The sequence below is a fragment of the Labrus mixtus genome, chromosome 23, assembly GCF_963584025.1.
Source record: "Labrus mixtus chromosome 23, fLabMix1.1, whole genome shotgun sequence".
NCBI classification, from domain to species: Eukaryota; Metazoa; Chordata; class Actinopteri; order Labriformes; family Labridae; genus Labrus; species Labrus mixtus.
Genome location: NC_083634.1, coordinates 18807944 through 18822674, shown reverse-complemented (window position 1 = coordinate 18822674; position 14731 = coordinate 18807944). Strand labels below are relative to the sequence as shown.

Here is a 14731-nt window from a genome sequence, read left to right as displayed (position 1 = left end):
TTGTAAACCACAGTGACTACATCACAACTAAGACCATTGGAAAAGCTTAAACATTCCCCTACTGACCTGTGCGTCCGGGTATTCCTGGCTGACCAGGCTCTCCAAGACCACCAGGGGACCCGTTGTCACCAGGATAGCCCATTTCTCCGGGTTGCCTGATGTCTGTCGGCGGCACAGACAGCGTGATTCCAGGAATGCCTTTACGACCAGGACGCCCTAAAAATTATGGAATGGAAGAAGAGAAAGATGGAGGAAAGAGAGAAGAGAAACACAACATGAACGTTTGAGAGAAAAAATACGGACGAATAATGTATGTTCGGTCTGAGAGCAAATGTATAGTTTACTAATCAAATTCTCACAATAATTTATTGAACTATCATACAAAGTGTTCTATCTATGGAAACCGTAAGATCTCCTACCTCTTAGTCCCTTTCCTCCTTTGTTTCCATAGAACCCAGAGTCACCAGGATAACCTTTAAGACCAGGACCTCCGCTGTAGCCAGTCACACCTCTTTCTCCTGGAATGCGATAAAATATCTCTATTGGATCTTTTTTATTACGAAAACATAATTTTTTGGGTGCCTTTAAGGTTCAGGTCATATCTGTTTTTTAAGCTTCACTTTACCTTTGAAACCAAAACTGCTGGGGAGTCCTGGGCCTCCAGGTAGGCCTGGTTCTCCTTTCCTGCCGGGGGATCCAGGGAAGCCCGGGAGACCTGAGTCCCCGCTGTCTCCCTGAATAGAGCCTGGACCAGGAGGCCCAGGACGACCTGGAGGACCTTGGAAACCTGGAGAAGAGAGAAGATGTTTTGAGGGAGGAAAGAGCAATGGTTGGGAAGACATAGTTAGGTTAAGGGGAGGAAAGAAACAGAAAGGAAGGAAGTAGATGGAATTGTGCTGGAGAAATGAAAGGATAAGAACCAGAATGGAAATGGGTTGGAACAAAGACTATAACAAAACTATATAAACTAGAGCCCGACAGATTCATCGGCCAGCCAATAATATCGTCCGATAATGGCATATTCAATGGCTATTAGTATCCGCTAATTTTCTTACACTTATTCTCCGATAAAACTTGATTTATTTACCACTCAAATATGATTTTAATTGAGTATCATTACATTTCACAAGCATCACTCTTTCTAGCAATCACCAGCAGAGTGTGCTTTATGGATTATTACAAGCATTATCACCCTTCAGTGACAAGCGGTGACGCATGTGCAGTTAATTACTACAGTTAAATAATCTTTTCTATGTTATACTGTTATAGTGTTTGATGACCACATTTGGGGGATTAAGGCAAAAAATGAATGAAAAGAAATAAAGAAATCGACCCAAATATCAGGTATTTTTTTTTCTTCCCAATATTGATATTGGCGCCAAAAATCTCATATCGGTTGGGCCCTAATTTATACTAAAGCAAAGTAGACTGAGAAAAGAAACAAAAGGAACAGAAAAGAAAAGAAAAGAAAAGAAAGGAAAGGAAAGGAAAGGAAAGGAAAGAAATTGAGTTTGTGAAAGGAAAGAGTGGAGGTATTGGTTAAAGAAAATAGAAGATACAGGAAATGGATTGAGGAAAGGAGACAGCGTCACAGAAGGAGAGAAAATGGAAGGAAAATATAAAGATAAGTAAAGGATGAAAACATGTTAAGAGGAGGAGAGGTAATTGGATAGGGAAATGTATTTACCATACTCTCCATCGAGTCCAGGAAGGCCAGGGTCTCCCAAAGGTCCAGGAATATCAGACCCCACAGTTGGACCAGGAGGTCCGGGTCGACCAGGGAACCCTGGGAGTCCAGATCCACCTGACAGAAAAAAACAAAGTCATTATTGTAAGATAATATTATTTGAATCCAACCAACATTTGCGACTTCCTTAAAGTCTATCTCACCTGAATCTCCTCTCTCTCCCTTTGGTCCTGGGTAGCCTGGAACTCCTGGGTAGGAGACACCTCTCTCTCCCTTTTGGCCTGGAATACCAGGAGCACCCGGGCGACCTCCTGCACTCACACCTGGACAATAATACAAAACATTCAACAGAAGCTTATCTTTCACATTTTTAACCCGCAGCAGGAAAGATATCCAGATTCAAAACATTGCAGAGAAAACATGTCATGGCTCTTTCAAGCTGCTTGCCAAGAAGAACCTTTAAAGTAGGCATATGTAAAAAGGAAATGTGATTAATAATGGTCCTTGCCTGGGGTTCCAGGAAGGCCTTTAGGTCCACCAAGTCCATTAAGTCCATCCAACCCAGGGGGTCCAGGCAAACCTGAAAGAACACAACAGAGTGTGTGGGTTTGTCTGCAGCCTCTTATTAGTTCCTGTTGAGTTAATTGTTATAAGTCAATTGCAATTACTGAGAGATTACCTTTGGCTCCAGGACCTCCAGGACCCGCGGGACCCCCAGGAATCCCATCTTCTCCCCTTCTGCCTGGGTAACCGGGCAGGCCCTTTTGCCCGGGGAATCCAGGAGAGCCTGCGGTGGCAGATATGTAATGATGAGTCTATGATTGAGGTTAGGAAAGCACAAAAAGCGTTCTGCATGTGGGCATGACGGCCGGTGGGAGCTAGCATATAGAGGTTTGGTTCTGGCAAGCTAGAGCTCATTGTCAAGCGTTCCTGAAGTGTCTTGGTCCTAACTAGACTAAACAATGGTGAGCTCTTGCTGCCCATCTAGCTTCACGTCGTGGTTGTTGTGGCCATTGGTAGGGCAGGGCAGCCTTGTACCTGGAGCTGGCATTAATTGAGACGGGGTCCATTGAAGGTGGAAATGCTGTTTGGGTTGTGGTGGTCATTGAGGGCCTTGTGGTCTGTTGGGTATGGGTTTCCTTGCCAAGCTCTTAACCTTTCATTACTCACAAGTATCTTGCGTTTATTTCAAAGAAATGGTCACTTGAGTTTTTTGTTATAATTCTTAATAGTTCGTCATAGTATCTGGTCCCCTCACCCATTATTCCAGGCCGTCCTCCTTCACCAGGAGCTCCCTTCTGTCCAGAGTAACCTGGATTTCCAGGAAAACCATTGTCACCAGGAGCGCCATCATTGGCACGACCGCCTGAGGAGAAACAATCAGGTTCATGAGGCGACTTTTTCAAGATGTCTCCTCTTTCACAAAGTCTTAGAAAGTGGAGAAAATGAAGTCAAATGCTTAACCTTTTCTTAAAGAAGCATGATTATAAATTCTTCAAGTTTGCTTAAAACAATTGGAAATTACTTCTAGCAAGGCTGGTAGAAAATGGGGTTGTGTTTCAATCTATTGAATGTTGGAGACCAAACAGGAGCAAGGCATGACTAGACATGTTGGGGATATGGATTTTTAACACCTTCTCTGCTGGTAGAGCAGTAATAAGAAGCTACCTTTGGTCACTCCAGAGGAAAAACAATCATATTTTAGATGTTATGGTCATCTTTCTCGTCTTTCTAGGGACACATTTTTATTCAGTAAGGGTTCACATAAAGAAACACAAGAAAAAAAGACATGGAAGGTCAACAGAGATTCAGCAGAAAAGTCATTCCTAGGCTTTTTTTGGGCAGCATCAAAATGGGTGGTTGGTCTTTTTACTGTAAGTCTTACCTGGGAATCCTGGATCTCCTGGCTGGCCTTTGGCACCGGGACCTCCAGGATAACCATAACTATCTCCAGGTAGACCTGAGGGACAAACCATGTTAGTTAACAGTTCCAAGGCATTGGGTCGAGTAAATAGATTGGTTGCGATGATTGTTTTGGCCTGTGTGGCCTGATATTTACACTCACCTTTAGTACCAGGACGACCCGATTCTCCAGGGTTTCCAGGAAGACCAGGTCCACCATCATCACCCTAAAAGATGCCACCAGAACATTAATCTCACTGTCTGAACTTTCTGAATATTATAAGTTTAGTAACTTTTCTTACCCTTGGTCCAGACATGCCCGGGAATCCATTGATTCCAGCTTCTCCCTTTGGTCCAGGGAAGCCTGGGCTTCCAGGTCTCCCAGGAAATCCACGATCTCCAGGCTGTCCTTTACTCTGCTCAGCGTAACCAGGAAGTCCAGGCAGACCCTGACGACCAGGCAGACCTGGCAGACCTTTGTCACCTGAAAGCAGACCCAGAGTTGGGTGTTAGAGGTGCAACATTGAGGAACAATCCTCATAAGCTCATCAGAAAACATACAGTCTGTTTCACAAATGTCAATCATAAAACAGACACAGAAAGTGGTGTCACCTCTGGGTCCAGGGAAGCCAGGAAGACCGTTGGAACCGGGGGTTCCAAGTTCTCCTCTCTCAAGAAACTCTGATCTATAAACAGGTGCGGGCGGACCAGGGAGACCAGGATATCCTCTGTCACCTTACACAAGATAAAAACAAAGGGATGTTAGTGTGACTCCGAAGAGAACTCTACTCAACATTGTGCCTTCGTGCCAGTAACTTGACTGAGAGCTATGAATATCAGGGCCGCCAATGTTGGGCTTCAAAATTCTGCTTCAGAAACCAATGGGTTATGTCACGAAGGCTACGTCCACGTTTCATACAGTCTATGACAAGGACTCATTGATCACCAATAACTGCAAGCTGATCATAGTTTTAGTACATTATGAAGAAATTATTTTAAAGGTATTGTCATTGTTGAATGTTGTACAGGAACTTTGAATTATCTTAGCTGTCATTGTGCTCTTTCTTTTACCTTTCAGTCCAGGGAATCCTGGGCCACCGGAGTAACCGTCTCTTCCAGGCCCTCCATTCAGTCCTTTTTGTCCCGGAAACCCTGGAGATCCAGGGCGACCAGGTAGTCCAGGGAAGCCCATCAATCCTGGGAAACCTCTCTCACCTGTGTAAAGATTAGCCACATAGAATCAAAATGTTGTTGTGATTGCTCTGTAACCTTTACAGATCAACTTGTCCTTAAAATTGTATGATTGGAATCTGCGCACTTAATGCACTTTGGCACTTTTACCCACGTACTATGCATTTGCACTTTGTATGTTTTATGGATTTTCTGTGTCTTATTAAGTATATGTGACTCTTCCTGCAACCTAATTTACCTACGGGTACCAATAAAGTAACATGAATCTGAACCTGAACCTGAAGGACTTATAAAACGTCCAACCTACCCTTAAGTCCTGGTGCACCAGGGATTCCATCTCTGGTTCCTGGTCCAGGTGGTCCAGGGGGTCCTCTTGGCCCTGGAGTTCCAGAGGTACCAGGCAGTCCTGGGGTTCCCTTCATTCCTGCAGGTCCTGGGAAACCTGGATCTCCTCTATCTCCCTTGCGGCCAGGGAAACCTGGAGGTGGACGGATGATGGATGTCGAGACAGGCAGAAGAAGACAGACAGACATTTAGTCAGATATAATATACACGTGTAATATACATGTCAGTGGAAATACAGACAAAAATATAAAAAACTGTATCATTCCAAACATATGATATCATTCATTAACAAAAACATTACATACTTACCTTTTTAAAATACATCAACTTAACTCTAACTCAAAAGGTTTATTTGTTAAAGGTCACATATTATGCAAAATACACTTGGTTACCATGGTTTTCTACCACTAATATGTGTCCCTAGTCTGTCAAACCCCCCAATTATGAGAAAAGTCCATCCTCTCCGTCTTTTGCCTGCTCCACTTTTCAGAAAATGTGTGCTCAAACAGGCCGTTTGGAGATTTTCCCTTCATGACATCACAAAGGGCAGCAGCCCCTCCCCCAGGTGGGTGACACTCCCACAGCTAGGTGTTTGTTCTGCCCTCTGAGTCTGCCTTCTCACCATAAACAATAGGACATGGAGCGAGAAAGCCCGAGCCACCCAAGCCCTTCAAGAGAGGGGGTGTGGTCAGACACAGCTCATTTACATATTTAAAGGTACGGACACAGAAACAGCCTGTTCTGAGCAGGGCTGAAATAGAGGGGTTTATAGGCATGATCAAATACAGGATCAGAGTGGATTTAGAACAAGAAACCTTAAAGATATGTTTTGGGGAGCTCGGAGACTTATTTTAACTGGTTGAAAAGGAGAATAATATGTGACCTTTAATGTTAAAAAAGCAATTTAATTTAACTTTTATCATGGTTAAGCACACTCACACAATTTGTCAAAAACACAACGACAACAACTGCGCATCAATGTTAACAAAATAATCTTCCATTCCATTGTTTCAATGCCTTGTTTGAGCTGAAATTGCACTTAGTTTAGGAATATAAGCAAAGACAACTTATTATTTTCACGTGGCTAATTTCAGATACATATAATGAGGTATGTATTTAGGTTGTAATAGCTATTGGATTTATTGTAGTTATCTTTATAACTTATTTTAATAAAAGAAAAACTGAAGTGCAATTCCAGACTGAATTAGCTTTAAGTTTGTATTAGCATACTACGCTACTGTTTACGTTCTTAAAAAGACAACCTCTTTTCAACACATCCACGCAGCCAAATCTGAACCACTCTGAATTGTTATAAATGCAGGATGATGCAGAGATGAGTTGAAAATGTTCAGGTGCTTTTTAAGAGTGTATAAAAACGCATCTACTTTCACCGACACAGCACCCAAAAATGAAGCTGTCACAAGAAGCATACTAAAGTTAATTGCAAAAAAACCCCAACTCATCTAGTACAGACTACACTTCAAGATGAGCTCGAACTATGACGTTAGTACTGGCTGCAAAAACAACAAAGAAAACATCAGTAGACACTTTTTTTTTCAGGAGAACTTTTCTTTCTGAATCTCTCATAGCTTAAATGTCCATCTTAACCCATGGTTCTGAACTTTTAAGGAAGGGTTGGTCATTTTAGAAAACTAGCATGATTTTGAAAGTACCATTCCCTCATTGCTCTGTCTACACCCAGATCTACACAGGAAATTCTTAATCTGGTGAGTTGTATTCATTTCTTTAATTCTTTATCTTATTGTTTTTGCTAGCTCATTGGTAGGTCCATGTGTATCAGGGCTGTGGGGACATATAATTTGAAAAACCTTAATTGGATGCAGCATTATTGTCATGGGGATGGACATTTTGTTGCTATAAAGATGAAAAAAGAAGGAGTGCAGGCACATGTTGCAGATAAAGCGTTTGGTCTGATGCATGAATAGCTGGAGGATGAAGGGATGGAAGCAAAGATGGATGGATGGACGGATTGGGGTAAGAGTCTGTCTCACCTTGGCAGCCTATAACGAATGACCCAACACCAAGAAAAGGATGGAGAGATGAGAGGATGGATGGAGATAATGGTGGTGGTGTGTAGGAAGGAGGGAGGAAAGGAGGAAGGAGAACAGGACAAAGAAAACAGGAGAAGAAGACATTCCTTTGGGTGATGCAGAGTTTCAATAAACACAAGAACAAAACAGGCAACTGTCATGACTGATTGGTAAATTGAGGATTGTGGAGGAAATACAGTGAATAAAAGAAAAGGAAAGACCCAACAAGGGTTAAAGTGAAGGGATAAGAAGTGACACTTGCATAAAACTATGTGATAAATCTTCTTCTGTAGAAAATCTCAAATAATTTACACAGAATCGTAATTTTTTTAATTCCTACTAAATTAAACTGAGGTTTGGTTAGACATGTAGTGACATGAGGACAGGGTTGCTCCTGGATTTCTTTTCCTCACCTGGTGGTCCGCTCAGTCCTTGGTTTCCAGGAGCTCCGGGCCGACCAGTAATACCCCCGGTCGGCTCGCCTGGGGGTCCTGGAGGGCCTGGGATACCAGAAAGACCGTCAACACCGCGCTCTCCCTTCCGTCCAGGAACACCAGAGCGGCCATCACCACCTGAAAGAAGAAGAAAGATAATAACAGATTTTACTGATGCCGTTTTTACTTACTGAAAACAAGCACTTATACTAGCCCTATGAGTCACTCTGTCTCACCAGGAAATCCAGGTCCTCCAGGGGTCCCCGGCTGGCCCTTGTCTCCTGGTATTCCAGGCAAACCATCCCGTCCTGGAGCTCCAGGTGTGGCTCCTAACACTTCTCCAGGCTGACCCTTGGCTCCAGGACGCCCTGGAACTCCATCCTTCGCCCGGCCTCCGTCAAAAGATTGTCCTGGTGCACCTGGAAGTCCAGAATCCCCTCTGGGTCCCGGAAAACCTGCGTTGAGAAACATAAATGTTACGTTCCGATACTTTATGATAAGTTACGTTACAATACATGCTACGATACTCACTACGATACACTTTGTTGTCCCCTTGAAGAAATCTTTTCTTGGATGCCAAGTGTTGCATACTTTGTTGTCATGGCTTCATTTTAAGATAACCTTTCACCACATGGAGAACTGTGACAGGCTACAATGGAAGTTACCTTGAGGTCCAGGTTGGCCACCAAAACCAGGGTCTCCTCTATCTCCTTTGGGGCCATCAAACCCTGGACGTCCAGTGCCTCCTGGGAAACCTGGCTGCCCTTTCGGACCTGACAGATGCATACAAACATAACTTCAAAATGATAAACGGGCATTTAAAGGAGACTAAATGGTAGTAGTGAGTTGTCTCATTTCATATGAGGTAGAGGATTTCCTCTGGTGAAATTCTTTATGTTTCCAATATGATCTGAACAAATGGCAAGGCAAGGCAAGGCAAGTTTATTTATATGGCACATTTCAGCAACAAGGCAATACAAAGTGCTTAATATGAATAAGTATTGTGCTGTTTGCATGAACAGACCTAGGAAAAAGTGTGTCTAGAAAACCAAATGTTATCACTAGAAAGCAATATTTTAGTCCGAACCTTACACCTTATAAAACAGCTACAAGAAATTTTGTTTTGGCTGACATTGAAATCGATCTCTTATTAGTGTTGTCTTTTTTTATTTACTTAGTTTAATCAAGTTAGACACTTCTTCCCCTAAACAACAGCCAGAAATCAATGATACGTCATATTTACTAAGGTGTAAAAATGGAAGAAAAAAAAAAGAAAAAGAATTGTACCTGGTCGTCCTGGGATACCAGGGTAACCGGGGTCTCCATCCTCACCAGGAATAGAGCAAGGCAGCACTTGGCCTAGTAGCAGTCATAAACAGGTTAGGAATCACACTTATCTCAAGATACTTACAAACTGTGAATACTTGTTCACACAATAAAAACCCATTTACTACTCTTTTCCTGTTATTAAGGTAAAAACTAAAAACTTATCTTGCAAAATCCTACCAGACCTGGCCAAAATACCATTTACAAACATTTGAATGGTTCCAACTTTTGTTATACTCAATCAAGTTTTGTTAGTCCTAGAACTAAACACATCTGCTTTCTTATAATAATCCCTAGTCCACCTCCGTTCAGAGAGATTTTTACCTGACCATTCAGGAAAGGCCAATCCCAATTTAAAAAAAATAAAAATAGAATAAGACATCTGGACAAACAATAAGTTCTCATAAAATACCAATGGTTGGTGTAGTATGTTAAACTAGAAGCTAGTGTAATAGTACTAGAAATCGGTCTTGGTCTCAAGATTGGCTCAAGACCACTTTTTGAAGGTCTAGTCTTTGAATCGAGCATTTTTACTCGGTCTTGTCTTGGTCTCGGACTGGGCGGACTTTGGATTTTGGACCCCCACTGATTGGCTAGGGTTAGGATTTAGATGAAATTTATGTTCTTGGTCTTGTCTTGATCTCGATCCCTAAATGTCTCGGCCTTGTCTTGGTCTCGGAGCACTCCAGTCTCGGGTATGTCTTGGTCCCGGTTAGTGTTGTAAGGTTCAAGGTCAATTTGCATTTACTCAATTATCTGGCAATGTCAGGCTTACATTTTGCAGCACTGAACAAAGACTTATTGGAGCTGTCAATAAAAGGTAAAACATAACCATCTGTGATTGAGCATTTAAACGTGGGTTCATGGTGTTTAAAGAATGGTATTTGGTCCAGGTCTGAAATGCACATATAACATGCTAACTTACTTTAAGTGAGCAAAACACCACTTACTGTCTCAAAAAAATTCATCAATAATGGAAATATAAAATAAAATATGTATATTTCTTTATCTCATATCAACAATTCCAACCATCAGCCAGTAGAAAAGTTCATGAATATCTTTTGCAACTTTTGATTGTCTGTTGCCTCCATTCATGCTTTTAATACTTTCAAATAAAATGCTTGCACATTGGTTAATTTATGTTTAATCATGATGATTATTGTGTGTTGTAGATTGAATGTTGTTAGTAGCAAATTCATCACAATCAATGGCAGTTCCAAAAAGTAATAGAATATTAAATTGACTAAAATATTAGAAAAATAAAAAGTTGTCAATTCAGTTTTGTTTGGGATAAGTTATACTTTTACCTTTGGCCCCTCCCCCACCCCAACCCTTATTGGTTAAAAGCACTTAGCAGAGGCAGGGCTTGAAAACATGCGCCAGGTTTCAGCAGCTTTGATTGGAGGAAGAGATGAGTTGTGGCTGTCCAATAACAGGGTAAATTAATGTCCACGATGGTGTCCCTGAAACTCGACTGTAAATCATCGACTGACTCTGCCAGAGTGGAATCCCTTAGACGCAGGGAGCAAGAGGCTTCCATCGGCTCCATCATGAACAAATGATTCACAGCAAGTTTTCAGATTGCTAAAGACTACATATCTCAGAAATAATGTACAAACACAGCTCTTTCTTTCTAGGTCACCTGAGACCTTTCTTTGAGTAAACTTAACCATGTGTTCACACTGCAAACAAAGGAGCTACTTAAACTGCATTAAAAAAGCATAGACCTTCGCAGGGCTAATAGTCCAGTTTAAAAACTCTAAGCACTGACCATGTGCTGCATTTGTTTCTACAATGATGCCTGACATGTTGTGCTTATTGTATGTTTAGTTGCTGTATGCTTTCCAGCATGAGGAAGATAAGCTATCAATTTCTTGCTTATGTTTTGGATCCAGATCTACCAGAAATATTAAGGGTTCTTCCTTAGCCAATAATGGCCCCTTTGACCAAGTTTCATAAAGAGTGGACCAACAAGTCCAAGTTGGGCCAAAGTGGGAAGCCCCTTGGTTGATATTTTGAACCAATTTGGGATACCCAACTGGAGACCAACCAATCTAGTCCTCAGTTCCATAGAGCAACAAGTTGGTTTAGCCAAAATGGGAAAAGGAGGGCCATTGATAAGTCAATACAGACTCTAGCCTTAATGATGAATTTAGCCAACCCTGAACCACTTGTGTATTCTATTTTCATCTTGTCTTCTAGTTTCTATACATTTTTCTGAATGGCCCACCATGGTCACTGTTGGTCATGGTTGGCTGGTATTCAACCAACTTTAAAGACAACCCTGACATTATGCCAATTTGAAGCCCACCTGACTTGCGTAAAGCCTATGTGGGCCCAGCTTAGACAAGTTAGATGCGGTGGTTTTGAAAACCCAGAGGAAAACATATCATAGAATAAACCCTACTTAAAATAGGCTACATAAAAAGTGCCCAGATCCCAAAAAATGGAACCAGGTTTGTTGTTGATTTAATCATATTGCAGCTTGTAGTCAAGTAATGACCTGTCAATCAAGTTGTTTGCAATGTGAACACATATGTAGAACTAGAAAGTATGTTTTAAAACTTTATTAACTGGATAAAGCTGGATAAACCCCAAGTTACTACTACCATGTTTATTCCTACCTAATGCTGTCCCTTAGGTCAGTTCCTGTTAGTTAGATTAACTTTGTCCAAATAGGAACATAAACAAATCTAGCCTCTAGTTGGTAAACTTTCCCATAAATTTTCGTTTGGGTTAGCTCGAGGGGTATATTCCATTGATCCACCAGTGGCTACACTGCCTTAAACTAAAACTACTATATTCTGTCCCAGGCTTGTTACTCTGGCTGGTGGATAAAAAAGTTAGTTACCCACCCGTTCCCTCTCTGGCGTCATTAACCCCTCCACAGCCGGTTTCACCTGGACAGATACACATGCACAAGGAAGATTATAGAGATGGAGAGATGGATGGAGTAAGAGAGAGTAGAGATAGAAAGAGAGAGAGAGATGGAGATAGAGAGAGAGGTAGAAGATGGCAGCATACATAGCCAGTCAGGGTCATTTGCATGCGCCAATAAAGCAATTAAAATATTTTATCATCAAACAAATCAGCAATCAGTTCCATTCAATTAACTCAAGGCTCATTCAGTTAAGGCAAAAGCACATTAAAATGCTTGCGTCACTGAAATATTGCTTAACATAAGGTTATCTCACTCAATGAGGAGAGAGAGGAGATGAGATGTAACAAAATGCTATACAACTAAGGCTGAAAGTCGAATCCAGTCTAATTTCTCTCTGCTCATCTGAGTGACAATAACCTTCAAAATTAGAGCAAAATGATCATTTGTTTAGCATTAGCATCATGGTTTAAGAGCACACATTCATACTGAAGATGGGTGGCCAGCTGGACTTTGTGTCATTTAGTCTCAGAGAAAAAGGCAGAAACTATCTGATAGTAAGCATATCGACAGCACAAATATCAAATAGAACAGAGAAGAAAAAGTTCAAAAATCCTGATTTGAAAATTATAATTTTGACTGAACAAATCAAACCCCTATCTCTGAGACTAAAGAAGCACAGTTGCTGTTGCAGAATCAGCATTAAAATGTCATCATTGTGCGGCAATCATCTAACAAAAGCAGTTTATGGATTATAGATTATTGGCTGCAGAGGAAGTGTATAAGCACATTAATGGAGACCATTAATCTTGTAGTTAACAGTATGCTGCTGCAGCTGAGGCATGAAGGGCAGGAAGCGAAACCTAACAAGAGACAATTCATCCCTTCAGCTCCGGAAAAGTTTGGCTTCTTGAGCGCAGGCACGTAGACCACGTTTGTTCCCTAAGAGTGTCCGCAGATGGTTGAGGGTGTTATGATGAGGTTGTTATGGTAACTACAGTACAAAGTGGACAGAAAGTGATTGGATGGGGTGGATTTTTCAATGTGGTTTCACCCTGTGGGGGAAAATAAAGTATGACATCTACAAACATACACCTCTTGCTTATTCTCTCTCCCAAAATCAAGCACCAACACACAAACACTGTCTTTCAACTTCTTTCGCTCCCGTTATTTCCTCCCCGTCATCACTTACCTCTTGGTCCAGGTAAACCTGGTTGTCCTGGTAACCCAGGTATACCAGGATCTCCATCAGCTCCACGGAAGCCTGGTGTTCCAATGTAGCCAACACCAGGCTCACCGGGACCACCAGGAAGACCCTTGGCGCCTGGGTATCCTGGGAAACCTTTCTCTCCAACTGTTCCAAAGCCAGCATCACCCTTGAGACAAGAAGAGAAGAAAGGAAATGCTTCCAAATCTGTATTGGTACACCTTCTATAATGGACTTCTTAAAACGAGCAAATGAAAACCTTTGATATCTAAAATTATGGTAGGTCTTGGAACTCACTGGGGTTCCAGGGGATCCAGGAAAGCCAGGAAGTCCATCTCTTCCGGGTTTTCCAGTTTCACCTGTAGGTCCTCTGGGTCCAGGAAATCCGAGCTCTCCCTTTATCCCCAAACCCAGGTCGGGGTAGAAAGATGTCCCCTTCTCTCCCTTACGTCCAAAGTATCCCCTTTCACCAGCACGACCCTGTGGTAGGACAGGAATGATGGATTTTTACGAAAATCTTGGAGAAGAAGAAAGCCCTCAACAACATCATAATCCAAACAGTAAAGTCAACATTTTTTCTTACTGGAGGTCCTTGAACGCCACCAAAGCCAGGAGAGCCAGAGTCACCATATTCACCCTTTCGACCAGGAAACCCAGGGCTGCCGTTAATTCCTGGGGATCCAGGCAACCCAGGTAACCCAGAGGTGCCTCCACCTAGGCAGGCACAGTCGCCAGGGTCGCCTGGAGGGGCAGGGTACAACAAAGAAGGCAGAGAGTGGAAAGGGGTAGGATTGAAAAAAGTGAAGAAGGAGATCATGGACAAATCAGGACAAAATTGTATTATTCAGTGATGGCCAGGATTTAACATCATGTGTTTATGGCATTTTTATTTGTAATTCTAGGTCATAAGTCTTGAAGTCAATTGTAACATGAACATGACACATTTAACATTAACATGACCATGATACCATGGCGTATTTGATACATAGCCTCAGCTCTTGTTGGGATTGCATTTTAGCTTAAAAAAACATGAACTTAAGCCTACTTTGTCAAGGTGGTCTTGCAGAATCAAATGCTATCAAGGTGCCATAATTCAATGCTTGATCTGAAAGGCAACTGGACCAAGATGAAGTTCCTAAAGTTCTTGGTGAACTGATTGGTGGAAGGAACTACAAATATTAGCGTCAGTAGTATGCAAATGGTTGCGTAGTTGAATAGGTGGTCACTATCTTGACTAACTCCAGTTGCCTTTCAAATCAAGCTATTAATTACGATGACCAGGATGCCTGAGAGCCTTCTCAAAAGTATGATGACTTGTGTATGCTAATCATTTGCAGTGATTCACCAATGGTTAAATACCATTGGCTTTTTGTCTAGGGAACTAGGGCAATGCATTCTCCCTTTTTGGACCACAAAAATGAGTCAACCCTGCAACGCTATATTCCAATGGATAGTGCCGTTGGTGCCATCTTGCAGGGAAACAGTATTGGAAAATAAACTTTATCGAAAAAGTTCTTGTTGTGACACTGCTTTTGTCTGAGAACCATGATATTTAATTCTGTGGTTGTGTAAGTTTACCTCTGTAGCCTTTGTATCCTGTGTTACCCGACTCTCCTCTGGGGCCAGGTCTCCCAGGCTCTCCGGTGGAACTAATGGGTAAACCACCGGGAGAACCTGCAAGCACACACACAAAACATACCAGAGACAAAG

General features: G+C 42.0%; 1 protein-coding gene across 4 annotated transcripts in view; it reads right to left on the bottom strand.

Moving 5' to 3' along the window:
- The window catches only part of col4a6 (collagen, type IV, alpha 6), a 115337-nt gene that overhangs the window by 4842 nt on the left and 95764 nt on the right, over nucleotides 1–14731 (bottom strand). For 3 of the 4 annotated variants that reach the window (XM_061031157.1, XM_061031159.1, XM_061031160.1), the window contains 23 exons: nucleotides 14600–14695; nucleotides 13605–13762; nucleotides 13319–13501; nucleotides 13007–13190; nucleotides 11792–11836; nucleotides 8898–8969; nucleotides 8276–8383; nucleotides 7847–8065; nucleotides 7590–7748; nucleotides 5088–5258; nucleotides 4661–4804; nucleotides 4202–4324; nucleotides 3892–4073; nucleotides 3753–3816; nucleotides 3573–3647; nucleotides 2946–3053; nucleotides 2367–2474; nucleotides 2196–2267; nucleotides 1891–2010; nucleotides 1688–1804; nucleotides 626–787; nucleotides 420–518; nucleotides 67–216 (listed from right to left, as the gene is read on the bottom strand). In XM_061031157.1, the coding sequence (XP_060887140.1) occupies nucleotides 67–216; nucleotides 420–518; nucleotides 626–787; nucleotides 1688–1804; nucleotides 1891–2010; nucleotides 2196–2267; nucleotides 2367–2474; nucleotides 2946–3053; nucleotides 3573–3647; nucleotides 3753–3816; nucleotides 3892–4073; nucleotides 4202–4324; nucleotides 4661–4804; nucleotides 5088–5258; nucleotides 7590–7748; nucleotides 7847–8065; nucleotides 8276–8383; nucleotides 8898–8969; nucleotides 11792–11836; nucleotides 13007–13190; nucleotides 13319–13501; nucleotides 13605–13762; nucleotides 14600–14695 (2919 nt within the window). The remainder of the gene's footprint in view (nucleotides 1–66; nucleotides 217–419; nucleotides 519–625; nucleotides 788–1687; nucleotides 1805–1890; nucleotides 2011–2195; nucleotides 2268–2366; nucleotides 2475–2945; nucleotides 3054–3572; nucleotides 3648–3752; nucleotides 3817–3891; nucleotides 4074–4201; nucleotides 4325–4660; nucleotides 4805–5087; nucleotides 5259–7589; nucleotides 7749–7846; nucleotides 8066–8275; nucleotides 8384–8897; nucleotides 8970–11791; nucleotides 11837–13006; nucleotides 13191–13318; nucleotides 13502–13604; nucleotides 13763–14599; nucleotides 14696–14731) is intronic. The other variant, XM_061031158.1, reaches the window with a different exon arrangement.